General features: G+C 45.3%; 1 protein-coding gene across 1 annotated transcript; it reads right to left on the bottom strand.

The window, feature by feature from the left end:
- Nucleotides 1–1,988: 1,988 nt before the first annotated feature.
- On the bottom strand, nt 1,989–14,022 carry LOC149345938 (uncharacterized). The gene is made up of 3 exons (XM_089585318.1): nt 13,683–14,022; nt 10,202–10,375; nt 1,989–2,122 (listed from the first exon to the last, which is right to left on the bottom strand). The coding sequence occupies exons 1-3, from the start codon at nt 13,950–13,952 to the stop codon at nt 2,027–2,029; spliced, it is 540 nt and encodes a 179-aa protein (XP_089441444.1). The 5' UTR covers nt 13,953–14,022; the 3' UTR covers nt 1,989–2,026.
- Between the last annotated feature and the right edge of the window lie 13,818 nt (nt 14,023–27,840).

Raw genomic sequence — 27,840 nt, 5'->3', positions numbered from 1 at the left:
GAGAATGGATTAGGAGCATTATGTGTCCAATCGCACATCCTTTTGCAGTTGGAGTGTCTCCGGCGCGTCCTGAAGACGGCGGGCTGGAGTGCTGACCAAGTTGCTCCCCGACGCATGGAGGCCTTGGCAGACTGCATACGGGAGGCATTCATTGAGGCCCAAGTCCCTCAGGAAGCGAAACTCACGCTGCTAGAACTTCTGGAGTTGCGTGCCTCCGGATGGAAGTTCAAAGCCTCGCAATGCCGCTACTACTCGCAGCGGCACGTCTTGGAGCCAAAGACGAACTATTGAGTGCCTTCAGTGTTTAATAATGGGAAAACACCCGTACACCGGAAAGCGGACTGAGGAATACAAACCGAAAGTGTATTACTCGGACCGGGAACCTCACACATTGTCTTCTTTCCTTGGCGCGAGTGTAACTGAAACATTCTCATTTTTCGGTGACAGTTCAGATCCTACGAATACCAGGAAGTAACACATAGTGGGTGAAATGGCTCTTATTCAAGTAATTATTCCATCCAGCGATTTAGTGGCTGTTTGACAGAGGTTTCAGAAAATTTTGTTCAGGAAACGTTCGAAAACTTTTTGAGCAGTTAAAGGACAATAAAACTGACAATGTATATCTTCCCTGGTTTTTATGGAAATGGTGCTATAAACCTCCGCCGGCTGCAGCTCGGGTGCTTAAGATATTAGTAATTGCCGTGGCCGGCAACATTCTTTTCTTTCACCTTTCTTTTTTTTTAAATAAACCACCACCAAAACCATGATTATCAATATCCTGAATATCGAGCTCAGCATGGCTTTTAGATAGCTACTCTAGCCTTTGAGTTAGCACAATACCCAACACATAACTTTCCGGAATTGGATAGGGCGGCTCCGCGGCGGCTTGCGGCCATGGCGTCCAGTCTTAGCACGTTTTTGCCGCTCGCCGGGAGGGGGGTGGGTTGCGCTGCAGTGGTGTCGCAAGGGTACAGCAGTTCAAAATTGGTAGCGTTGATGCTAGAAGTGGTAAGGGAATACGTCTACTTAGGACGGGTTGTGACCGCTGATCTGGATATTGAGAGGGAAATATCCAGAAGGATAAGAATGGGGTGGAGCGCACATGGCAGGTTCTCTAAGATCATGGAAGGCAGTTTGCCAATATCCCTCAAGAGAAGAGTATACAACAGCTATATCTTACCGGTGCTCACCTATGGGGCAGAAACGTGGAGGCTAACAAAGAGGGTTCAGCTTAAGTTAAGAACAATGCAGCGAGCTATGGAAAAAAAAGTGATAGGTATATACGGTTAAGAGATCGGAAACGGGCAGAGTGGGTCAGGGAACAAACGCGGGTTAAGGACATCGTAGTCGAAATCAAAAGGAAGAAATGTGCTTGGGCAGGGCATGTAATGCGAAGCGAAGATAACCGCTCGTCCTTAAGATCGCCGCTGGTTAACGGAGTAGACTCCAAGAGAAAGCAGCGGGTGGCAGAAAGTTGAGTGGGCGGATGAGATTAAGAACTGGTGGCCGCAGCTTGCAAAGGACAGGGTTAGTTGGAGAGGCATGGGAGAGGCCTTTGCCCTGCCGTGGCTGTAATCAGGCTGACGATGACGATTGTGGTGATAATGGTTACCACGGCTTCTGGCTTCAACATGCCGCAAGCCGCAGTGACTCTTGGCAGTGTCGTCTGGCACTACACAGCCCCGCTAACGTCTGCATCTCCTCCTCCAAACCTTAATCCAGCTACCCACCTTTCGAGGGGGTCGCATTTCCGCTACATGATACGGTGTCACCCCCCTCTTTTTGGGAATATTTCATCCTCCGTTTGAATGCCACATTAAGAAGGAGGGGGGTGAAATGTGTGCTATGTCGAACATGTGTAGTAGGTTGTTACGCAATCTAGCTGTGCAAGCGAAGAGATGCATGTTCAAAAATAACAATTTTATTTGGGCGGGAGAGCTGTACAGAAAATTTTAGATGTTATGTAAGCCGTCGGTACCAATCTTGATGCACCATCCATAATTCACTTTGCAATTCCTGGCTCCTTTTAGGACTGCCATTTTTTCGTGTAGCAAATGCGTAGAGTATTGATTATATCCCGCACACGCTTGTCCACCACAGTGACATCGGCGCCGTCTTCGGTCTGTTAATGAACGAAAAACATCAATTTTTGTGAAGCACACTGCTTATTTGTATGATTTGAAGAAAAGTTGCGACAACTAGTTCTAACTGGATGAAAAACAAAATTCGACTATTCCTGGTGCATCGTTGTGTGCAACCGAGGTGATAAAGACATAAAAAAATCGCCGTATTTTTACATTTCCACCCTCGTCTTTCCTTCAACACCATGTGCACTCACCCTCTTTTTTTAAAATTCGTTGCCCTATATTGGTCTCAGCCTCATTATTTTGTTTTATTCGATCTCGCTGAGCACACCTTATATGATATTTTGATTTTCACATGTCGTATTAACTGTCTTGTAGAACACACGATATCAGGCGATACACGACACCAGGCCAGGGAGCCGAACACTTTCCATACATTCTTACTTAGACATTTCAGTGTCGTATCGCTTGAAGTAAATTCAACTTTAGAATTATCGATTTCACCTTTGGAAAAGAATTTATGCGTATATTTAACACGTCATGAAGCCAGTTTTATATAATTTGAGTGGAAATGCACTTACGTCTTACTTTACCGCAGGGCACACTCTGCTATTTTATAGAGTTCTTTAACAGATGACATTGTTTGCCAGCACGGATGGTAGACCAGTAACGTTGTCCTGTTTTACGTTTAATGTTTGGCCCTACATAAGAATATCAGTTCACAAAATGTGTGGTTCGAGAGGAAATAATTTATTTTTCAAAGTAACACTGGGTCAAATGCGGTATCCTCTTTGACCTAAATCATGTCCTAAGTTGAGGTTGTAATTTATAAATGCTTATTACGATAAGGAGGGGGAACTGTTCACGTCACTATCCACATTGTCATGATACCGGACAAGGCCTTTAGTTTGTCCAGAGCGCAAGATAGGCAGTGTGTCTTCAGCATCCAAACAATGCCGTCGCATGCAACTCTGTCTTGCCACATATCCAGAAACACCTTTTGTGTCATCTGATTAAACTGTGCTTGAGCTCATGAAACTGACCTCTTACCTAAATGTTACCGCAATCTTATGTTTGTCACTGGTCTCTTGGTATATCCTAATGATATATCCCGTTTTTTTTTTATAGTAAACTGCTTGTTCAAACAAGAAAAGCTGATAAAAGCTGCCACGATAGGTAACGTGCTGTACAGAAAAGTATTTTATTTTCTCGGTTCACAGCCCGGATGCCCAGGTTCAGTGCCATTTTCCAGAAAATGTGCAGTAATGGCATGCATTTTTAAGAATGTTAGGTGGATAGATCAGTATTGACAAGACAGCAGTGGCAACGCGCTAATGCATGAACGCAAGGCGCAAATATAGTACGCTGTTATTTCGCCATACTGGGCGTTAATCGACAAAGACGATGTATTACCGTATATTGTGAATCGGACGTTCCAAGAAAACTCCGCTCTAGGATTGTTGTATTCTGCTGAATAAGGGCTTTTGTCTGGGCTGGTTGGTGCATAGCTGGTTAACAGAAACCACAGCGCGCAAAGAACGCAGACAACAAGCAACACATACGACAGGACGAGCAGTTTTGTGCGCTCCTTGTAGTCTTCGTTCTTTTCGCGCCGTGTATTCTGTCAATTCTATTCCTCAGTGTCTGTACGGCCCCTATTGGTTTTATCAGGTGGTCAGCACACTCCACTGATGATGGCTGCTAAATAACAATCCCTGCTGTCCTCTTTATGTAGACGCGTTCAGTCTACTACTTACCCGGTTATTTCAACTAAGTATTTAAGAGGTTAGTGAGGAATCTCTATTCGCCTCCTAACCTGGAAATTGCCGGTGTATGGTGAATCCTCTGAAACTTGTCACATGATGCGGGAAATGGCCGTAAATAAACGAGACTGAATATTCGGAGATAGCTATGCTGGTTTGTGGAGGGGTCATTGATGACAATTATAAAGGAATCGAGGTTGAAGGCCTTTATGAGAACGACATTGAGTGTGAATGCCTTGAAGGTAAACGCTTGAGAGTAGCAGATGTAACAGGCGAAGGCGGGCTAGTTGGTGGTTGACAATGGAGTGGATATTGCAACCGCGCAAAACGACGAGGGACGAAGAGAGGAAAGCCCAGGACAAAACGCGGAACTTCAACTAAGGTCTACTACAAGGAAAACCTACAAGTGAAGAACCGCAACGCCGAAGACCCGTGGCTATGCCGTACTTGCACCAGATTTTGACATCTGGTCAAAAAGGTGGCCAAGAAATGTGATGTCCCGGTGGTCTTCACGGCGCCCAAAAAGCTTTCGGGCATGGGCAATACGGTGCAGGGAAATGGAAAAAAAAAATGAGTGCCGCAATAAGCACCTAGACAGGTTCGTTCCCTGCAAGACAGGGGTGGTGTACCAAATACCCCTCATATGTAGGAATTGTTACATAGGGCAAACTGGAGGTTGCTTGAATGTTAGACTTCAGGAGCACAGCGCAGCTGTTCAATCATTGGCGGGGGGCGGTGAACTGGCAAAACATTGTCGCCGTTGCCGTAACTGCATGCCAGGTTCCGCGACACAATTGTCCTGAAAAACTTACTGACCCAGCTTAGCAGGGAAATTTTTGAAGCCTACTGCATAAAAAAAGAAAATGACCGTTGCATAAGCACCACTTCAGTATCCTTATCCAAGAAAGAATTCAACTATCTAGATGCTAACTTATGCCACGCGCGCCGACGTGCCTGTATAATGTGCTGGTGTCTGCTGTCTATCAGGTGTGATTACGAATCTTGTATAAATGTGGTTTTCCTTGCGGCAAACCTTAGATGATCTTAGTTAAAACTCCGCGTTTTGTCCTGGGCTTTCCTCTCTTCGTCCCTCGTCGTTTTGTGTGGTTGCGATATGCACTCCATTTTCTTAAGAGGTCGTCATATCGAAAGCCTTATGGTAAAGACATTTAGAGTTAAGGACTCCAGAGGAAATGCCTTCCAGGTAAAGGCCTTTCGGTTAAAAAGGCCTTTATTCTAAAAGGCCTTTGTGTTAGAGACCGTTAAGTGAAAGCCTTTATTTTTAAGACCTTTAGTGTATAGCTCTTTAGGTCAAATGATGCTTTCGCATTCTCGATAAGTAAGGACCTTAACTGCCCTCCTTAACATTCTTTAATGCCATATCAGTAGGAGTAGCACTTGCCGAAACTGCTGGAAATTTTTTCACTCTGACGCCCCACCCTCCAGAAGCGCCAACCACCACTAATCGACCAAGTTCCAGCATTTATAAGGCCTCCACCCACTGGAAGCTCAAGCAGCAGCGGAAGAAAAAAAATTATTGGCGATCAATTTGATTGATGTGGAGGAAATGCGATGGCACGCTTCTTTCCCCCGCCAATCTACTCAAATTATGATTATATTCCACTTTGAGTTAACTGTCTTGCAGTCGTGATAATAACCCATTTCCGATGGTATTTCAATTCCAGTTACGCAGCTACGAAAAAGGTGTCACATTAATAGACCGCGGCTAGGCCTCATGCTACTACCGACGCAGTGGCGCCATGGTTAAGCGATGCACCACTGCACTTGCAGGTGGCTGTTTCAAGCACAGCCTCGCTGGTGGGGCTTGTTAGATTTAGCTAGGTTGCTCCCCCGAGCAATGTGAGAAGCAATAACTCCCTAAAGATTCATTTATGCGCAGATACATCTTCGGGAGGCTGTATATTTAGCATGTAGGCCTGGTGTAGTCTGATTCTCTTAGACATTTTCATTTTTGCTGGGCAGGGCAAGTGGAGAGAGGCAGGAGGAGAGGGGACGGATGCTAGGTGGCCGGTGGAGAAAGGCAAATCCCCCAAGCACCACGTAGCATGTGGAGGCTTTAAACAGACGCCGGCGCCGATGTTTACGCTCGACAGATTTCGTCCCTCTAATGGTCCCTCTAATGCCATCGCATTAAAAGCATTAGGAAAATCGAATTCCAAGACACAGTGACAAAAGCAGACGCCCTACAGAAGCACCAGCCACCAGCCACCCATCCACCCTCCTAGCTGTGGGCTGCGCACCAAAACCGCCAGCCATCTTCACTCTCCAGTGTTAAGCCTGGCCTAGCTGGCTTAGAGTAAAGACATTCACAGCAGGCGAAAAGCAAAGTAGTCATTTTAGCCTAAGTTCAACTTCTTTCGTAGCTTTCTCACATAAGGTTTCAGGATCGTCTTATCAATTTATGTAGATTTTTCTTTGAAATATAAAGAAAAAATTATCACTCAACACTGCCTCAATGCTCTACTTAAGAGCTACGGGAGCTTAAAGTGTTTACATCGGTGTGCTCAGAAAACGTGGAAAAAACAAAATCCAAACATGCGCGAATGTTTGCTTTCCGGAGATATCCCTTCTAAGACAAAAACAGCGCCATCTACCTCATGCATTTTGCACTGCTATGGCCATAGCCACTTTCGCTCTATCAAATATATTTGCTCGTTATATCAGCTAATAAATTTAATAAACATGCGCATCACAAACAACGAATCGTTTGACATCATCCTGAACTCCTGCGACAAACGGTTCGGTCGTAATGGCCGTCTGGTAGTCCTTGGAATGCTCGTTTTGAGGGCAGAAAGGTCGTCGGTGCGATTCCCAGAGATAGTCTTGGGATTCACGTCAACTATAGTAATTTCATTCTCAGGAACACGCCAAGTCATTTTGACACCCCTCGGAACATTCTGCGTCAAACGGGTGGCCCCCAAATTTTATGCAAGTGGTGGTCCTTGGAAGAAGAAAGGGAGGGAGTCCCACTTTGATGGCCGCTGTGCTGGCACATATATAACGGATCAAAAGTATGATCATCAACTGAGGCGCTAACGTCCATTGTTGAAGCGCCAGCGCCCGTCGGGATTGTCCTCTAATGGCCGAAAGACCGCAAAACGAGCTGATGGCTAAACCGACGTGTGATGCGACACAAGCAGCGTAGAAGTAGTGTGTGCCGCAGGTTAACACGAGGCGCGTTCGGCTGCGGGGATAGCCTATCAGATATTACTCAAAGCGCAGGCTTAATGGATGCTGGATTGTCATCCACCTTCACATATATTAGAGAAGCCTCACATTCGCGTCTGGATCGGGTTTACATTTCCACAGATCTCTTTTAAAAAATTTGGAGGACGCTCAAGCTTCGCCTTTAAGAGTGGAACACGGCAGCGTGTTGCAGCGCTGCCACGGAGTCCACGGAACCTCATAGCCTGTTCGGCGCGACGCCTCAATTGCCCATTGGAAAAATCGAAAATGTTTTTTTTTAGGAAAGAAGATGACGCAGTAACAGTCTCACTTATCTTTGTGGACACCCGAATCGCGAATGATATGATTTTTTTACGCAGCCCCCATTATAGGTCGCCAGCCGTGACCCAGCCGTGACCTAGGCTCTAACTTAACTAGTAGGTTTATGCTGCACGAAACACTGTATCGTATGACACTGGCCGCAACATTGTGCGCCAAATTTTACGCAGCCTCCGATTATTTCCGATACGCGGTGCCGACTACTAGTACCACGCCGACCGCTTTTCGACCAAACGAGCTGCATACGCTGTCGCATAAAGCGCGCAATTCATGTGATTTCGCCTGTTTCTTTCTCCGATCATGCCATGGTCATTGCGCGGATTAGAGAATGCGCCCGTCCCACGTTTCAGCCGCAGAGGACACTATGGAAGCTTAATTCATCGTTGCTTAACGAGGAAGACTTCAAGCAGCTTGTCAGGACAGCTTTCGAATCTTGCTTGACCATGACAGCACCATTGCTTGCAGCTTGGCAGATCTTTATGCGCTGTTGAGACCGGCTCCACGAGATCTTGACTTAAACATGGTGTGGAGAAACGGCTGCTTCAGAGCCCTTATGATTTGCACGAACTTGAATGCGTGGCTGCAGGCTTGTACATTGAGGAAATCACCACGAGCGGCCTGTGTACGGTCCCGCAGCAATCGTGCTTTGAAATTTGAGGAGCCAACTAGACAGGCTTCATGAGCATCACCACGTGAGGGTTAAGCGAGTTTCTGAGTTGTACTGTGGTTGAGAAGAGGGTTAATTGGAGAGACATGGGGGAGGGGCCCTGCAGTGGACAGGCTGATGAGGACGGTGTTCTTGTCACTAGTAGTGATGCAATAGTTAAGGACTTCGCAGATCACTACGTCTCTCTTTTTGCTGCCACTTCAAGAAAGGCTGACTATGATGATGTAGCGCGCTGACTGTCAATGATTACTCAGCTTTCTGAAGATAAGTTGCGCAGCAATAAGTGGTCCTTTAACTACGGATGAATTTGAAGATGCGATTGATCGATTCCCACTTTCGAAAACACCGGCACCTGTAGGCATTTCAGGGGAATTTTTCATGACATTTGAACCTGTTTTATCGCCTGTCCTCGTGCAAATTTTGAGACCAGCGCTGCTGGGGAATTTTTGCCGCCGTCATTTACCAAAAGGAATATTGTATTAATACAAAAAAACTGACGATAAGGAGTAACTACGATATGTAGGTGGCTGCAGGAAAAAAAGGTTTTTATATTGATTATAAGATTTTCGCTAAAGCCTTGGCAGATCGGTTACGGCTTGCTATGTCTAGTTCGATTAGACCTCATGAAACATGCGGCTTGAGAGGACGGTCAATACAGTGTAATCTGCATGCTGCGCGTACGGTGTTGCAGTGTTGCAGTGACGCTCACGAAGAACTAGCACTGCTGAAAATTGACCTGGCAAGGGCGTTAGATGGAGTGTGCCATTCATTTCTTTCTTCCCTTTTAAATCAAGCCAACGTCGGTTCAATTCTTTCTTCTGGCATATGACTTTGTTACAAAACTGTTCCATGCGCTTGACTGTAAATTGTTGTCTCTTACAACCAGTCTGTAGTCGGTCCTCTCTGATACAAGGTTGCCCACTGTCCCCGCTCCTGTTCGCACTATATTTGGAACCACTTTTCATAAGCGTTATAAAGATTCGAGCCGGCAGTCGTTACCGCATTATGGGTCACGAACTGAGGGTGTTAGTTTATGCAGATGACCTGGTGTTTATCTGCGCTGTCACACGGCTTTAGGCGTAACTACACCTCCGACATCTAGAACCGCAGGGCCAATTTAAAAATTAAAAAAAAAACTGGGTTCGCCTCCAGTGTTGAAGGCCTCCGATTCCGCAGTGCAATATTGTGCCCTCAGAATGAAAGAAGTTAATTCGGTAACAATAATTAACGAATGGTCTTAACTGCCAACTGCCACACACATTTGTCCGCCATGACGTACAATCCCCCTGCACGGACGGATTCCCGTATCTTTCGCGTGTTCTGAATGAGAAATCTGTACTGATTGGTTTATAACATGCGCATAAGGGGAAAGAGGAGTCTGGCATTTTAATGATCGCAGTGACTGCTCATTTCAACCAACAAAGAGCCGGCTGTCCATTATGAATCAACACCGCGAATAAGGACGGGGAGGAAAGTGAAGACGACACAACGAGAGGCTGTTCCAGTAGGTTTCACACGCATTCACACCGCATGTGCAGCTACCGCGGGCATTTCTTTGCCTCGAAAGGGAGTGCAAAGTCAATAAGTACATATTTGGTGTCGAAAAACGGCGGCGATGGATTACCCACAAAAATTGTGAAAACGTGTTTAGCGGTTTATTGTTTAGGGTGGCTTAACGTCCCAAAGCGACTCAGGCTATGAGGGACGCCAGAGTGAAGGACTCCGGAAAACACAGCGCAAAATTCTTCTCTTCTATCACTGTCTGTTGTTTTTAGCTTTCAGCTTCGAGATCTGCAGTCCAATTTTGAGTACAGTCAGGGACAAATCTCTACTGACTGCGTGCTCCTGAAACGATGCCCATAGCTCGGTTATTAACTCTATTATTATTACCTCTAATAATATTAACCAATGTGTAGAGTGAACAAAATTTTGTGTCTTTGTCTTTCACCTCCACAAGTGTGGTCTCCAGCCGGCAGCGAATAGGACAGCTACCGGCGCCGTTTTAGAAACGCGTGGCCCAGAAATTTTTGTCCCCGACTGTACATCAACAGGTTTGCAACCGGAACGACGTCACGAGATAATTGGTGGGACGTATGGTGACATGCTGATATCACCATGGTGAGTATAGCGATAAAAGAACCAGCGAAAGTATCAGGGCTCACCTCCTCAGCTAATTTCCAAGCTTCATCCAGCACTGGAATGCCCATCTTCACAAAAAAGTCCAATAGCCAAATGTTGCATTCGGACCCGGATCCGTGGGGAGTGTTATCTGCTGCCGTTTCTATAAAAGCGTTGTAAATGGCACCAGAACTGAGGGCACCGTCGTAAACTGTGACCTGAAAGTACACCACAAATAAAGTTAACATTTCCCTCTATCTCGCGCTAATTACTCTGTAGGATGATTGAAAGTTGATGATCAAAGTTGACGAGAAATATGCGGCCAACCTCTAATGTGTGACTCGGGTCAGTTTACCCTGATGATCAATGAAGATTTCGTGAAAGGCAAGTAAAAAAATTCAGATGAGTCTAAACCACGCTTTTAAAGCAGCATTTCGCCTTTTCAAGCAACCTTAAATTGTACGGAGCATATCTTAATTGCAGAAGCTTTCGAAGACGTTGTTTATGTCATACAGTACGGGAAAGGAAGAAGGAGACCTGGGCAAGGCGTAATAAGAACGCCAAGTTCCATGACTATTTTTTTTATATGTGAAAGCATTATATTACTCAAAGGCAACGAAACTCAGCGTCGGGGTTGACTAGCAGCAGTCGTCACCAAAATCGTGGATGACGTCACCGTGACGTCGAACGAAGACGAAATGTCTTCTGGAGGTGTGGGAAATTGAACCCAGGACTTTCAGACTGCTAAGCGAGCACGCAACCAAGCGGCCATAAAACCGCGTTGCTTTTTGGCGAACAAAGGTGTACCTAGTATATACGTTGCTTTACGACTGTATTCTACTAAGTAGGTTTGTTATTAGAAAGAAACAGAACAAAATTTAAAAATTAAAAATAGAAATGCCAACTAAATGATAGCAAGATGATAAATGACAGCAAGAAAGAATAGTGCGAAAAGAGTAAAAACAAAGCAAAGAACTAGCACCATAAAACCTGACTTGTGAGTCAGGGTTTAATAAGAAAACTCAGTATTTACAGAACGGTGGTAAGAAAGCGAAGAAAGCTACAGAAAAACAGAAGAAATCACTCCTGCGCATTGAGGTATGTGCAATAATTTTTATGCACGAAATCTATATGAGGAAGTTTCAGGGGCATCCATATCTACAAGAGCGACCGCATGTGCGGAAGCGATCGATCGATTGCCCTGCAAGAAAAAGAACTGGCATATCTGGATGCGCTTTACTGATTTCTTCGGTTTTGATATTGTTCCTTTCGGTTTTATCCGGCGCTATGTACATATTGTATTATGTTACGGCCAGAGGCTTGGACAAAGAAAGTGACGAAGTACGGTGCTTGTGTGTGGTGGACGAGGATAGTTTGGAGGGCGAGGATTAAGGACCGGGGAAACGCGGCTGGCATCTTCAGAACTAATGGAGCACACAGGTTTCAGACGCAGGTTTCAGAACTCTTGCCGAACTACCACTTGAATTAGAGAGACTGGAGGAGTATGGTCGGGTGCCAGTGGTGGAGAAGCGGGAGGTGACATTGCCTCCAGTTCGCGACATACAATCCGCGTCAGGCTCTCAGATGTTGGCGTGGGGCACGGTGGGGCCGGGCCAACGCACGAGGACGTTGCAGCTGTATTCGGCAGCCGCGTGAACTGGTGGGTGATGTGGCGGCTCTTCGCTTGTTCGAAGCTGCGTCATTCCTGAATGATCCCATCAACCGTCGTACAGTTGTTATAAATGAGGAGGCTGAAGGCTTCATCACCGATGCCTTTAAAGGCGTGACCCACCTTGTCACTCTCGGATATCGTGCCGTCCACTTTCAAGCACAGCGCTAAGACGTCCTGGATGTACGATACGTAACACCGTTGACGTCTGTGCGCGGCAGCCGAGCTCCTTCTTGGCGGCAAGCTGTCGGCCGATTGGCTTACCGTGTAAGTCCCGGAGCTTCTGCTTGCAGGCCTCTCAACTGGTGAGCTCGACCTCGTTTCAGACCACACTCGCGCCGTGCCCTTCAGGGAGAAGATCACGTTGGCCAGCTTAAGCGTAGGATCCCAACGGATATGTGATGTGTGTGCTGACGCGCTCGCACATCGCGAGCCAGCCCTCCACGTCAAGACAGTCTGTTCCGCTGAAGGTCTCGGGGTCGCGTGGATGCGCAATAATGACCGTGGGGGCGGCAGGTGACGGTGCATCATCGCCTTCGAGTGGCATGGTGCAAGAACTTGGGGGAAGGAGTCCGCTGCGAAGTTCCGTCTTGGATGTTGCGGACCTAGCACCTCCACGAATAATGTAACGGGAAGAAATGCATATTTATAAAAGGTGATTGCAGATATATAGAGCAAGAGACAGCCAAGGAGCCACACAGTAAGGTTAGTTGGTTGGTTGGCCTCAAATAAAATGGCACATACCCTCTACGGGGGAAGGGCCAAAGCACAACCGGTGAACTGCTGGAAAGAGGAGCGTTTATAGAAGAAAGGGAGTAGTAAAAGAGTTTAGGCTGACAGATTGGGCGACGCAACGACAGGGGACCTGTTTAGCTGGGAGATCGAACACGGGACTATGGCTTCTTGTGGAACTTCGAATGCAGTGCATGTGCCGGCACCGGAAAACACGTTGTCCTCCTCGTCAACCACACACAAGCACCGTATTTCGTCATCTTCTTTGTCCAAGTCAATTTCAGTGACATAATTTTGTGTTTTATTATTAATCCCTTGTTCGGAGTCTGCGCTCGTGGTGTCCATTTTTTACATCGTCTTATGTCTGCGTACACTGTTTTTGCCAAAATGCATAACAAAATTGCCCTGCTGTCCGTACTGAAGCAAAAGTAATTGCGCTGAAAGCTTAATGCGGCCTTCATAGGGGACGCGCAGTTTTTAAATACCTTAAAATACTTTATACAGCTGCAGCGTAGTTATTATTTGATACACATGAGTGACGAACCACTTGTCGACAAAGTTTCTGTGCAGCGGACGAAACGCGAATAAAACGCGGCATAACACATCTTGTGCAGCGATAATATTTCTTGCCTTATTAGGGAACCCAGAAATGTATTGCATGCTAGTGTTTTTTTTTTAATCAGTGTGGTATGGGAGTTATTTTTCATCTTTAGTTTTTAGCCTCCCCAAACTAAAGTTGTGCTGCATTATTAGGTGGAAGGCTTCCGCTTTCGGCCGGCCAGGGCTAGCAGTAGTCAGCACTTATGATGAAGTACTGTTATCGACTTGTGCTGCGAAGCTGTCCCTGCGTGCCTGAAAATGAGACGTTACCATACCTAAAGTAAGAGAAAAAGCTAGTGAAATTGGTAACGTTTGAAGCTGTTCAATGGATCTCAATACAAGGCGACTGAAAACGATGCAATTCACTGGTCGGTGTGTTTAAAGTTTCATCTGAGCTATTTTGCCCACTATCAATGTTAATTTTTTTTAGTTTTATAATATTAGACATGCAGTTTTTATACTAATGCAACATATCAACCGTTCCTAATTTTACGGTTGAGAAAACTGAACCTAGAGTGGCGTACCGCAGCTGCTTCTGTGCTCCATGCACTACACTGACGCCTCGAGACGGATGACAGGCAACCGCGGACGAGACCCTGCTTCACGAATGCCTCGCATCTCAGCATGGTTCCGCTCTTGAAGTCGAACAATGCGGACCAGTGGACGCCCGCTTTCTTGCGCTTTGGCAGCAGGGAGAACGAACTCAGGTTTCCCTTCTCGCTTACTGTCTCAGTATGACCCTCATTGGTCACCAGCAGGCAAACCCAACACCGTTCTTCCTTCGGCCTTGTCATTGCGAGTTTGTTTCTTCTTCTTGCTCACGTGAAGAGCGCATTCGTACGCTCACATCTTTGTAGCGCTGGCTTCGTCATTGCTAGAGGCACCTATAAATAAGAAGCGAACAAAAGGCTTGCAATCACTACATTATCGCAATTGAAAGCAGAACAAATGGAAATTAATGGATGGTCAATGTCAACGGCCATTCACATATATCAAACTCAGGTGAATTAACTAGTGAATTAAATTAAATGTCGCTTTCTTTTGCTGGAGTGATTTAAATTTAAACTTTAATCTCCCTTTAACACGTGAGATTTATGGGCAGAGATTGCTGCAGATTCTATGCTGCTAAAATTTGGAATGACATCCCGCTTGAGATCAGTATATCTAGCAACACGGAGCACTCTGTACTAGTATTTTTCCTAGTAATATGCAGTAGTTACAAGCTGTATTTCTTATTTGTTTGCTTTTTCTTTTTCGTGTTATGTTTCATTTTCTAGTTTATTACTGTGCTGCCATTCGTGCTTGACTATAGACCCATTAAATTTTGATGTATGATTTGTATGCTCAATAAAGCAAACATCAAACAAATCAATCAAGTCACTCGGAGACAAAAGACACATCTTAGTAATACTTGTTGGGGGGCTAGTTGGCGCATATTTCCCGAAAAGGGTTGTAGCGCCGAAAAGTACAACACATAGCAAGCTGGACGGGACAGGCGTATCTTAACATCTTCCCAACGGTCACTATTTCCTTTTGTGAATAGGGCTGTGTAATATAAGCATTCCGTTTAAACTCGATCCAACTTTTTTCATTTTTTGGGAGTGGATCAAGCATTGCCACGCACTGTGTTCCCCCGTCGGTATTCAGTCAAGACCGCATATGGTGTTGGTGTGGCTTAGCGTGAGCCAAACACAAAGTGCCAAAGAATGAAACAGGAAAAATGAAGTACTGTACCGGTCTAGATTATCATTTAAGTAAACCTGTAGTCCTCCTGGAAATCCCCGAAAGCATATCTGATTTCGGTTAAAGGAGTAATAATCAACAGCGCACATATAAGCGTGACCTTATGGCGGCCAAGCAAGAAAGGACGCTTTCTTAAATCCTTCTCTGTCAGAAAAAAAAAGAAATTGTACTGAACTGGAGCTCAAGCATTGGACTTGAGCTGATCCGGCCTGCCACTCTATCAATTCTGACAAACAAAACTTTCTTGTAGATTGTAATGACTTATTGACGCATTTGAGAACCAGAACTGCGTCTGTGTAAACACGTTTGCAAAGCGGCCCACTGGCGGCCGGCGCATTACCTATCCTTTCACTATAACAGGCGACGCCCTTAAAGCCCGAATGGGCATCTTAACGACTAGACCACGTAAAGAGAGGACATTGAGAAAAAAACAAGAGAACACAGTCTACCGAAGAGTCTCAGTCCTCACGAACATTCCTCCGCTGGAACGTACTGTGGGTAAAATGCGTTCCTTCGGAAAGGATGAGTTCAACATTGCGGTTCAACACTGCGCGTTTTGCGGAGGCCATTCTGCACAAGAGGAAAATCAAGTGAGAAGCTTCATGGTTACGACGAGTGGGTGTGAGATGTAGCAGGTTGTGGGGATATAAAATGGAGTCTTTTCTGAATGCTCTTTGTCAAAAGTTGTAGTCTAAGGGCTGCACTTTGGAGCATTGAATATATAAATAAAATTACTCAATTAATTTGCATCTATTTGCATATAAAACCTGCATACAAATATTGCCTGCATACAGATAACGTTACCGTACTTTGTGGTTTCCCGTACGTCACGCAAACACTATATTACAACAGACAGTTTTGTATTAGCCAGGATATGGCAGGCGTTGCTTTCACGTGAGTTTGAAAACGTCATCGTGGAGGCATCGGCGTTTTTTTGTACTCGTACTGAAATATCACGTACTTTAATACCTAACCAGAGATAACAAATTGCTGTAGGCCGGGAGCACCATAAATATTAACTGGTTTATGGGGTTTGACGTCTCAAAGCGACTGAGGCTATGAGAGACGCCGTAGTGGAGGGCTCCGGACATTTAAACCTGGAGTGCTTTATCATGCAGTGACATCGCACCGTACACGGGCCTCTGGAATTTCGTTTTCATCGTAATTCGACCGTCGCGACTCATTGCAGAACTATTTCCACTATACAGAGTACAGATTTCCATTAAAAATCGAACTGTATGACTAAAGACCCCTACTTTTTGACCAATTCATCTCCGCTCCAGAAGCATGAAAATCTTGTGTATGATGAGCGCAGTTTTCTCATTATTAGAACTGTCAGAGCCGAAAAGTACAGGATAATAGGTATTCGTTACCGATCGGACCGCTTGATCGAAAAGAGAGAAACCATGGATTTTGTTGATAGAAACATATCTTAAAGCGGCTGTGGGAAAGAGCCAATGAATAGTGTTAACATTGCTAAGCCTTCCTTCATGGAAGAGCAGGTAGGTTGGCTTTCATAGGAGACCGTTAATAATTAAGCCAGCCGGGTAGTTGTAGCGAACTTGCACACGCTTACATACTAACTCCGGGATTTTCCACGCTGGAGAAGAAAAGGGATCAATAAATAGCGAACACGGTGAAATGCCTTTTAGGTGTTTGCCATGCGCGCATAAAGAGCTGCTCATTATTGCTGAAGAACGTTTATAGTTGTAACACTTGTAACAACTGAAGATATCACGAACGAATGCTGTGTTACCGTCAAAATATGCTTTTCTCGGGGAATGGCAGTGTATCTCAAGTACAACGAACAATTGTGGCCACACAACTTGGTTATAGCCAACAAAAAGGCGCCGCAAACTCGCGCCCGGAGTTGAAGAACACGTGCTTCGAGCTTAGCGTGGAGACCGAAAGACATCTGTCAGCCTCTGTGACACCGCCTGGAAGAGCATGTCGACCCAAGAAAGTAAGCAAACCGCCGCTCTGAAACTGTAGGTTACCGCTGGCCAAGAACGTACTGATGGCCTACAAGGTCCGTCATTGCTTGCGTGACCGCCGGCTGGGCGAAGCGTCCCAAATGAAGAAGCAGCTCGTTGGGCGCGAAACAGTGACAGCGTCGAAAGCGAAGCTGGTGCTCATGGTCGTTGATCAACTAACGGCAACGAAGAGAACATGACAACCCTGGAAGCAAGGCGGAAATTTGGGCGAGTTCATTTTGTTCACAGCGCAACAAGAACTGCGCTTGTTTGTGTCACTTTCGCCTTTCGTCTTTCCCGTTCTTGATGCGCTGTGAAAAAAATCATAGACAACCCTGGAAGGCCTGGAAAGCGCAATGGTAGTGTCGCCTTCAAAGAAATGGACGGGCATTAGGCAGTTTAAGGAATACGTGGTGCTTTCGGAAATTTACTATTTTTGGTTAAAATATGGCGAGTCCGCTAACTGTGAACGTCGGTTACAACGAACACGATCCGCGTTACTGTCAGGTTCTTTCTATGTTGGCTCGACTGTAATTGAAACTACCGGAAGCAGAATTGTGAGCGAATCATCTACGTTCATCTTAGTCTTTGTCTGCTCGGTAGTATTCGCGGCTTTATTTTTTTTTTCGTGGCAACGCTGCTGAAGTGTTCAATAAATTGAAAACATAAATAGCTGCATCGATTGACAAGAATGGTCGGGATTAAAACCTACGTGGCTGAAAACTCGCTGCACAAATTCATAAAACGCCAAACTGTGCATAATAGATAGAAAACAATAACCAGGAATTATTACAATCCTTCTTTGCCTTCTACTTTTCTGTTTGCTACTTTTAATTTGTTAAAACTATGTATTGGTAATAAAGCATTGCCACACAATCCTTCGAAGGAAACTAAGCTAAAGGCCTTATTTTTCTTTTCCCAAGATGTGGTTGCATTACTTGCACTGTATTTGTTTTCCTGTCATCTCCTCCCAAAGAAAGAAAATGCCTCGCTCTCTCATACCAATGTATGAAAGAGTGACAGCGATATCTATGTAACCTTCCCCCTGCAAAACGTAGCTCACGGACACGGAGAGGATAAAACGTGAGATTTTGCCACTTACCTTGGCCTAATTTATAAACGCCAAATAAAATAATTGGAAGAAACACTCTGCCGCATACGCACTGCAAGTCAGCTAAAGTTGACGAGGTTGATTTTCCCTAAACGGGAAAAACAAAGGGAATAGAACAATCATGATCGAGGACGCTGACGAAAAGAAGGGAATGTTTGCATACCACTTGCATACACTGCCGCACGTACGATCAAGCGTCGAGGATTGAGTTAAGCAGTTATTTATTCCAATTAGGTATTCATTTTTACTAAAGAAAGGTTCAAGATGGTTTTCCTCTTCGTTGTTACGAAAAACATGTTTTAGTGACAGCTTATACATGCAGCAAAACGTAAAATCGTTGTGTTCTACAAGAGTCTAAATTAAAGATAATTTATTTGTTGCTTCCTTCTAAGTCTTTCCCTTCTTTTATCGCTTCTGGCGTTGCCTCAGTGCTCAAAGAAAACAATTGCCTGTTTGCACATACAAAGCATGAAGACCTTTCGGCAGAGTAGCAACAAGCGCCGGCTGCAGAAAGGCTTTAGCCGCAGTAAAAAAAAAACCGCAGTAAAAAGTAACAGTAAAAAAAACAGTAAAAAGTAAAAACCGCATTAAAAGCCCAATATTGCTTTGGAACCTAACGCCGCCCTCTTCCCGGCAAGCAAACCCAGTTACTTATATAATTCATTCTGATAATGGAGCAAGCACTGCTCTCTTTGATCTGCAGCCCCATTCAGTATTGCTGCATTCAAGTAGAGGGCAACGAACGAAATCGCCTGATCAATTGAAACGGACAAAGTGGAAGAGCTCCATTCTGCTGCACTCAAACAGAAAAAAATATGTGCAGAAGGCAGGAAATGGCAAAGAATCAAGTATCCAGGCTAAACGCAAAGCCTGCCCGTTAAAATGCGTTGTTTGTTGTTTATCTAGCAAAAAATTGCGGGCTCTGTACGGACAAGATGTTTGTTACGTGAATAAGATCAAAAAGATTTTTGTAGGTCTCTGAGAAACAACCTTCCTGTCAGTGCATTCCAAGAGAGAGAGCGGCATTATTTTACAAAGGCGTCTCATTTTTCCTCTTCACTGTCTCATTTTGCTCCGGGTGTGAGGGCGAAATGCGGCGATTTGAACATTTTAATGTGAAGTTTTCTAGTGTTCTCGTTCAACTGGCCTTTCAATGTCAACTAGGCATGATTCCAGAACGGTAGAAAATACTTCACTGATCGTTTCTTGCTTATCGATAAAAATGCAGCAATGGCAATGAGGTAGAGAATCTGCTTCGAGTGCAAAAGTACCTTGTTTCTAATCCCAGTCCCGATGCAATTAGCCACCGGATTAGGATAAATGTGAGCGTCGATGGAGTCGAATAGCAAGCCCTGGTTTCGACCTGATCCCAGTGGTCAGAGCTTAGAAAGTACTTCGCTACAACTTCTTATACCAATACACAAATTAACCACCTGTTCTCACCCTCAGCGCACAGTAGCAACAGACCAAGGCGACTATCTGACCTGGTATGCAGCAGAAGGCGCTAAGAATCTCAGGCTCCGCACAGAACGTCGTATGAAATTGAACCTGGCAGCAGTTAACGACAATACTTCACACAGTGAATGTAGCCCAGAAGAGGAATCATACGGGCTGGTGATACATGTTAACGGAAAGGAAGGAACAGTGCTTTTTGAAAGCGGGACCGAGAACGAGACCGACACTTGTCTCGTTCTCTGCCCCGCCTACAAAAAGTGCTCTTACTTCTTATCCGTCAGGCTAACTTCTAGCAGTGCTGTTTGAAGAAATAGAGGGTATTAAGTCGAATTTCATAGGCCTTAGTGCGGTTCGGCAGAGAGATGAAGCACATGCTCTTCTAAAAGTTGGGCACGTACTATGCTATCGGGGTCTAGCGGGCCGACAAGAACTATGTGTTGGATCCCTGATCAGTTGTATACAGCCGGTAACTTACAAGAATTCTGTAGCATTAACGAGAGCGAGAGAGTGAATGCTTAACAGAAAGCACCAATTAAAGGTGGCAAGGACCTACGCGCCTAGATCCGATCATGATGGCAAGATACTCGAAAGCTGTAAGAATACGAGGAATTGGCAATGAGTAAAGTAAAAACACAGTGCACTGTACTGATGGACGACTTCAATGGTAAGATAGCTGAGAAGCAGGCAGGAGACCAGGCAGCCCTTGACTCTGCCACTGGTTTTGGGAGTATCAGGATGGAGTCAGTCGAATGGTTCTGGGAAAAAAATTATTCACTGATCACCGATACCTTCTTCCACAACTGGGACAACCGGAAGTGGACGTGGAAGAGCTCGAATATGCACACTTTAAATGAAGTAGGCACAATATGGGGCGCGCATACTGGTATCGTGCAGAATGTAGAGGCGTTGGGCAAGGTGAGATGTAGTGTTGTTTGGTTTATGGGATTTAACGTCCCAAAGCAACTCAGGCTACGAGGGACGCCGTAGTGAAGGGCTCCGCAAATTTCGACCACCTGGGGTTCTTTACTGTAGACTTACATCGCACAGTAGACGGGCCTCTAGAATTTCGCCTGCATCGAAATTAGACTACCGTTGCCGGGACTGAACCCGCGTATTTCGGGTCAGCAGCCGAGTGCCATAACCAGTGAACCACCGCAGCGGCCAGGTGAGATGTAGTGACCACAGGATGGTACTAAGGTAATTCGAGATCGTACCATCCTGAGGTGAGATGTAGTGACCCCAGGATGGTACGATTTCGAATTACCCTAGGTTCGCAGGGGGAACGGTGGAAACTAGCAAGGTAGGAGCCCTTCGACGAATTAGCGGTAAGACAGCCGTTGAGGTATTCATGAAGTCCCTGTAGAACAGATATTCCACTTTAAACAAAGACGACGACCTTACTGTTCAGGCAGTTAAAGATAATCTTAAAAATATAATTACACAGTGCGAATTAGAGGTAGGGGGTGCGATAGCTGCTGGTGACTCTTTTAAGAGACGAAAGATTTAGTAAAGAAATGTCAAAGCGTGAATGCCTCTAACCCAATACGCAGAACAGAACAACCATGGCTTGCCAAAGAGAATCATTCGCGCAAGGTAGCCTACATAAGAGCGTATAAAACTGCCGCCTCTGCAACAATAGCATCGGACCGATGCTCTTTCCGAGAGGGAAGGTAATGCCGAGTCTGCAACAATAGCCGCTAGGCGGCTGCTAGGCTCGCAGCTAGTGCGCCACACTGGTGTTTTGGGTGAAGAAACTGACGTCCCACTCCGACCGCCTCCCTCTGCTGTTGTAGTTTCTTAGACCGTCTCGGCGTTACTGTTTCTCTGCCGTGTAGGCAACACCAACTGTTACGAGACACTATATACTGAGAATCGAGCATGCGCTTAAAATGGAGGCTGCCTAAAAGTGATCAGCAGGAAACTTGGCATTGGAAAAATTATATGTACGCGCTAATAGATAAAATGGAGAATAACATTACAAATATGGATAGCACAGTTGTTGTATACAAGGTTTCGGCACAGATCAGAGCAGTAGCCGAAATGATCAGGGCCATAATGACGGAGGCAGGGGTGCAAAGAAATTGAAATTCCGTCGGTCGCGAAAGAAAGACAGGCTTACAAGCAATGCAAACAGAAAAAACAGCTGATCAAGATCAGGTTACTGCAGGCTGTTTAAGGATGCTGAGGAGATTGTGCTAGAAAAACGAGCCGTCTTGTATGCGGTATGCCTCATGACCTTAGACGTACCGGAATCTTGGAAGAACGCTAACATAATCTTAATCCATAAGCAAGGGGTGTCAAGGGCATGAAATATTAAACAGATGAACCAACTCTCCGTTGCTTGCTAGTTATTTACTAAGATAATTGTTAATACACAGAGAACAACCTAATACATCTTTGAAATAAAGGACCAGGCTGGCTTGTGTAAAGAATATTCCATATAAAAGGCCATATTCACACAATTATTCAGGTCATAGAGGAATGCACAGAACATAATCAACCCTATACCTGTAAAGCCTACACAGATTACGTGCAAGCATTTGACTGAATCGAAACCTAAGCAGTCATGCAAGTATCAGAAGCCAGGGTATCTAATGAGAAAAATATCTATAGCAGCCATACAGCCACTATAGTCGTTCATAAAGAAAGTTATCAAATCTCAATCAAGAAGGGTATTAGACAAGGAGGTACAATATCTCCAGTACTTTTCACGTGTGTTTGCAGGAGGTACTCACTGATCTGCATTGGAAAGGGATAGGGATGAAAATAGTTGAATACCTTACCAATTTGCAATTTCCTGATGATATTGTTTTGCTAAGGAACCCAGAGGATGAACTGCAAAACAAGAACGACGACCTGGACAGGCCGAATTGGACGATGGATGCTACGACTGACCTGCAGAAAATTAAAAGTAATGATCGCAGCCTTAGAAGGGAATAGAACGTTATGAAAGGCAGTCAAGCATCGGAAGTGGCAAAGGAATACACCTACTTAGAGCAGCTAGTGACTGCCCATGCAAACCAGATAGTACAATAACTAGCAGACTAAGAGTGGGATGGAGTGCATTTTGCACGTACTCTAAGGTCATGAATGACTGTTTGCCAGTATTCCTCAAGACAAAAGTATATAGCAGTTGTATCTTCCGGCATCCACCTAAGGGGCAAACACGTGGAAGCTGACTAAAAGTGTGGATCTTACGTTAAGGACAACGCAACGAGCTACATAAAAGGTTATAAGTTTCACAGTAAGAGACTGAAAGAGAGCAGAATTGGCCAGAGAACTAACACGAGTTAAAAATAAGTATAGTAGAAATCAAGAAGAAAAAGCAGCGTTACCAAGTCATGTAATTCAAACGTGGTTTCTGCTCCTAACTTACTGCGTGAGCCATTCGATAAGAGTATGTGAGCGATAAAACAGGAGAGTCTATGCGAAATTTTTATTTTTTCGGGGTTCTCCTGAAATTTTCATCTGATTTATCCTCGTCAAAAAAGGGTCGGTTTTTGATTTCAAACAAAATTCGGTCTTGTGCTTATGAGCAGAAAAATGCGTTATATTGTAACGACTCAATTTAGTCACCTATGACATTGTCTAATCATATTAAGGAAATCGTAAACATCAGTAAAATTGCCATATGGTCAGCGCATTGTTATTTACGCTTAAGAGGAATTGGCAAGTGGCGAGGGAATGCGCTGCAGCCAATCGGAACATCGACGTGTTCATATTTTAGACTCGACTCCCGTGGTAGCAATTTCCGTCAGGAATGGGTTTCAATAATAAATTAAGCCTCTCACTGGCTGCATTCTACAATGCCCGACTTATAAGAACACGAAAGCTCTTTAAGTAAAAGCCAGAAAACAGCGAACTTACCTGAATGATGCGCCCCGTATCTTTTAGGTTGGTTGGTTTATGAGGTTTAACGTCCCAAAGCGACTCAGGCTAAGAGGGACGCCGTACTGAACAGCTCCGGAAATTTCGACCACCTGGGGTTCTTTTAGGCAGGTGACTCGAGCTGAAGAAACTTATTGAAATGCATGAAATATCTAGCTCAAAAGAGCCTGGAAAGTTTTTCTAATTATGTCGTCTTAAGACGCCAAGCCTAAAAAACTTCACATAGGATCGAGCACATTTGGGCTCAGCGTATGAAATTTAAACTCCACACAACGAGTGCAGCCAAAGAAACACTGTCGACGAATGCAGAAGCGATCGTTGAACGTCGAACTCAGGCTTTCAACCGGACACACCTCTAAGATAACGGGCCATTCGTGACTCACTTGAAGTGCGAGTGACTGCGAACTGAGGCGCTTTAAGATAAAGCCGCAAGACAACCTTTGAGGTGGTGGTATTTATCGCGGCTCTTTAGTCGTGTCCTATCGGCGTGTTATTATCAGCGGACGCTGGCGTTGCTGGAAATACGTGCAGAACAAAGCAGCGGGACAGTGTTGTTACACAAGAACCGATACAATTGCTGCCTGCCATGACAGAAAGGCTTCCAAGTCTGCGTCAGTGCTTAGCAACAGTGCGTTATATCATCCAGGGAGTTTGTCTCGTGCCGCTATATGCACGGCACAAATTCTCTAGTTGACATCGTTGTTACAGCAACTGCTCCTCCCATGCCGATTGGAACTCTTCTGCAAACTGTGCTGGACTGGCTCATCGGACCAAGGATGCTCTAAGTGTTGACCGCCTTCTTGCCGAGGGGCGCCTTGTCAAAGTGCTTGAGTGCCTCCTATGTTCACTTGCGTTCCCATTCCGGTAAGAAGTCATTTCTGAAACATAATTTTCACTGCCGATCATTGCTTCTACTTTCCTGCTTTCCTGCATTTTGGATGAAACCAAGTTTTATCGTGTAAAATCGGAAAAGAAGCTTTAGCGCTGTAATAGTTCTCCTTTCTACAAGAAGCGTTATATATCACACTGGCCTTGCTATGAATGGCGCCACTTTCGCAGTCGTAGCATTCGCTAACCCAACAATCTCGCCACTATCTGCTGGCCAGGGCTAAAGTGAGTTCCTGTGGGTTTCTCTCCAGAATGTTTTATCTCCGCTGAAGTGATCTGGATAGGTGTGTCAATAAGCCGCACTACTATTATCTGGAGGCTGAGGTAGAAATTTTGTTATTTCTTCTCTATGCACCGACAGAAGCCCAGAAGCTTCTGTCATTCTTCGAGAGGGACATACGAACAGCTAGCCAGTGGGTTCCCATTTGCCTTTCAAAGAGCACAGATGAGTTGTTTTTCTTTTATTGGTCATGGCAACACAAGACGACGAAGTTCAATGCCCCTTCACTCTCAAGATAAGCGGCCAGTGCTCTACCTGCGCGGAGGCAAAGTGCGCAATCAACTTTCTCCAGTCGGTAAACATTAGCACTGAAGTTTAAACGCCGTACTGTGGCATCTGTTCTTGTAAGCAATGAAAAAAAAAGAACTGAATGAAATTCGCAGTTTCATAGCAAAGTAATGGGGCTCTTTCAGCTTACCAATTCTCCTCATTACCTCTCCAGACACGTACCCCATGGTCATGTTCTTTCCTCTCGATGCCATGCGCCTTATCTCAATGCAGATTGGTCGGGCACCACGTGCGTTTGTTGGAACTGTGCATTCCGCTACTATCGTTCTCGTCCTCTGTAAGCTAATGCGCATCAGGGTACGCTTCGTGTCGTGTGCGTTCTCTTTGATCTGCATCACAACTCACACCAGTTTTTATTGCCCATGCCTGCACGTTGTGGTAGATATCCAAGAGTGCCTAGCTTGGAAGACTTTAAACAACACCTTGGGCTGTCCAAAATGCGTCCTGTTAAGGAGTGCGTGCTTTTTGTGCCAAACTATTTTATGGTCCAGTGAACACAAGGTTATGTAAGAAACCTATAGGCATGACTCGCCCTAGTGATATACAAGCGCAAAACGGCTTGGAGTCTACGGGTTGTTAAAGCATAACGCGTGATGTCGTGTTCTGTTAGTGCTTGGTTGTTTCTTACACCGTATATCACAATAAATAGATTCGCATTTCGTGAGCGCTAAGCTCAAGTTTAAAAACAAGTGATTTATGGAAGAGCCGTTAAATCAACGGCTTATTGTTAACAATTGTATAGCACGTATTACAGTATATTTTTTCCCTAATTTGCTCATTAGTGACGACTAATTTGGAGAGTTCATTACATGTTTTTCTGGTAGAATTCCATCTTGTGAAGTTATACAGGAAGACGCAAAACAATGAACTAATTTTGTTTTTGAAACATCCTTCTTCGTGGTCCGCTTTTTCCGGCTTTAAAGGAAAGCGCGCGCTGACCGTGTCAGAGTGAACGGCCGTCACTACTATGTGTAACAAGTGAAAATTTACCGTGGGAATTTAACACTACTTACGAGTTTTGAATGCGAGAACATTGTCTCACCGTGCACTCTGTTGTGAGGTTCGTTAGAGATTCCTGCCTTTCTAATGACACACCTACTCAATAGCATAGAGTTGTAATTAAACGCACACGCATGGTTCACTTTACTCAGCAAAAAGCACCGCGGTTTTGTGGCCTATGAAATGCATGTTTGAACCAACAGTATGAAGGACATTAGTTGATTCTCCGCACGCTCGGAGGAAATTTTATTTTTCTTTGCTGTAGACGTCACTATCGTATGCTTTAGTAATGACGTAACGCGAGGTATGGTGACGTCACAAGAGGGTTTTCGAACCACTGCTGCTGGTCAACGCCGCTGGGTTTCGTTGCCGATGAGCATAATAATGCCTTCGTAGTAATAAAAGCCTTATGTCACTCGGCTTGCGGTGGCCGACCTGTGACTTATCGGAGTGTGGCAAACCAAGATGCTAACAGCGCCATTGGCCATTCACTTCAACGCGATCAGCTTGTGCATTTCGCTCAAAACATGGTTGAGGGCATTATAGTAAGTTTGCGCGAAAGCGGAGACACTTTTTTTCTCATATTCACGTGCTTTCTTTAACGATAGAAATAACGGGTTAGTGGAAGGTACTTTGTTACGAAAAAGTTCTTCATGTGTTCCTGAAACAGATTTAGAATGAAACACGCCATGACCTAATACGAACATAGCACTACTTGCATTATTTTTCTCTCACTAATTAGGAGGAGTTCACAAGATACTACCGCCTGTGTGCTTACCGCCTCTGGTGTGCTGCAGTCGTCTCTCCCATATTCCCCTCAATCAGGCTCAGTGAACTCCTTATCGAAATTATCGTGCTGAAGGAATACATGATGTTGGGCTAGTCGGTTCATGGTTAGAGCAAAACAGAACTGCGCGAAGAAGACGGGACAAAAGAAGGCACGAATACACACACACACAAACGGGCAGCCGGCGGCTGCCCGTTGCATTTTGCCACGTTGTTTGAATTAGCATGTGGGAAATCGCCCTTCTCCTGTTAGCGGTCATTTGTACTAAAGCAGTGATATGTGACGGTTTTGTTATTAAATCGTGTTGCGTAAGAGCAAACAGTTTGGAAAGAGACAAAGACGAAGATCGAAACGCCGTCTCCGGATTGGACCTCCACCAAACCCTGGCCAATCCCCCACCATGCGTATGTGCCATCGTTTTTGAGGCAACAACCACAACGATGGCATTGCTGCTGTTACGGACTGGCCTGATTTTGTGTCCCTTGATTTCATCTGTTCTCGCCGCCCGCCTCTGCGTCAAGCCATGACCTCTGGTGTGAGTGCTTGATAACGAAGCTCTATCCCGTAAGTCGAGCCCTATATTAAGTTCTGGCCGTCGCGTTTTCTTGAAGCCTTCAGCTCAGGTTGAGATTCGCGCTAGCCGACGTCAGCACGCCTATAAGCACCGGAATTCAGCCTCTTGCCTGAGGGCAAGAGGAAATCTAGGACTAACGCAACCATGGCTTCGGGGTCGCAACAAGCCGACCCTGCTACTGCGCCGTGCATCGTCTACGTGCCTGCCACCCCAAGAACTGTCGCCCCGCTCTGTGGCAACGGCCTTGACGATGCTGAAGACTGCGTCCAGCCCTATGAATGCTATGAGCGGGTAGCTCGACTTAACGGGTGGATGCTGGACCAATGCCTGCAGAAGCTCTGCTTCTCGTTCGATGCAAAACCAAAATACTGGTTCGAAAATTATGATGCTTCGTGGACGTCATGGGAGACGGGCAAGAGTGGTCTCGTATGCAAATTGCGAACCAGCACCGGAGTTAGCATGCCAGGCTCGTATCCAGTGCCCAGCCGAGAGCGTTAGAGGCTTCATCGAGGGCGTTCTGCATCTGAACTGAACCTCCTGCTACTGAAAATGAAAAGGTGCGTGCCTTGATTAAGGAAGGGCAGAATGATATCTCAGGAGGCCTTACACACAATCGCTCGACTACCACAGCCGGATGTGTCCCCCAAGCAACAAATATCTAGCCCGTTTTGGCTAAAAGAACAAGCGAATATGAGC

The sequence above is a fragment of the Amblyomma mixtum genome, chromosome 4, assembly GCF_055824585.1.
Source record: "Amblyomma mixtum isolate Tamu chromosome 4, ASM5582458v1, whole genome shotgun sequence".
Lineage (NCBI taxonomy): Eukaryota > Metazoa > Arthropoda > Arachnida > Ixodida > Ixodidae > Amblyomma > Amblyomma mixtum.
The sequence above is the reverse complement of the archived record's forward strand: the minus strand, read 5'-3'. Positions and strand labels throughout refer to the sequence as shown.

Excerpts from the sequence above, each read along its gene's own strand:
- LOC149345938 (XM_089585318.1), bottom strand. The coding sequence starts at position 13,952 with ATGACAAGGCCGAAGGAAGAACGGTGTTGGGTTTGCCTGCTGGTGACC. Across the intron at positions 10,376-13,682 it reads GGAGCACAGAAGCAGCTGCG|GTCACAGTTTACGACGGTGC; the intron begins GTACGCCACTCT and ends GTGTACTTTCAG. Across the intron at positions 2,123-10,201 it reads CTTGGAAATTAGCTGAGGAG|ACCGAAGACGGCGCCGATGT; the intron begins GTGAGCCCTGAT and ends GTTCATTAACAG.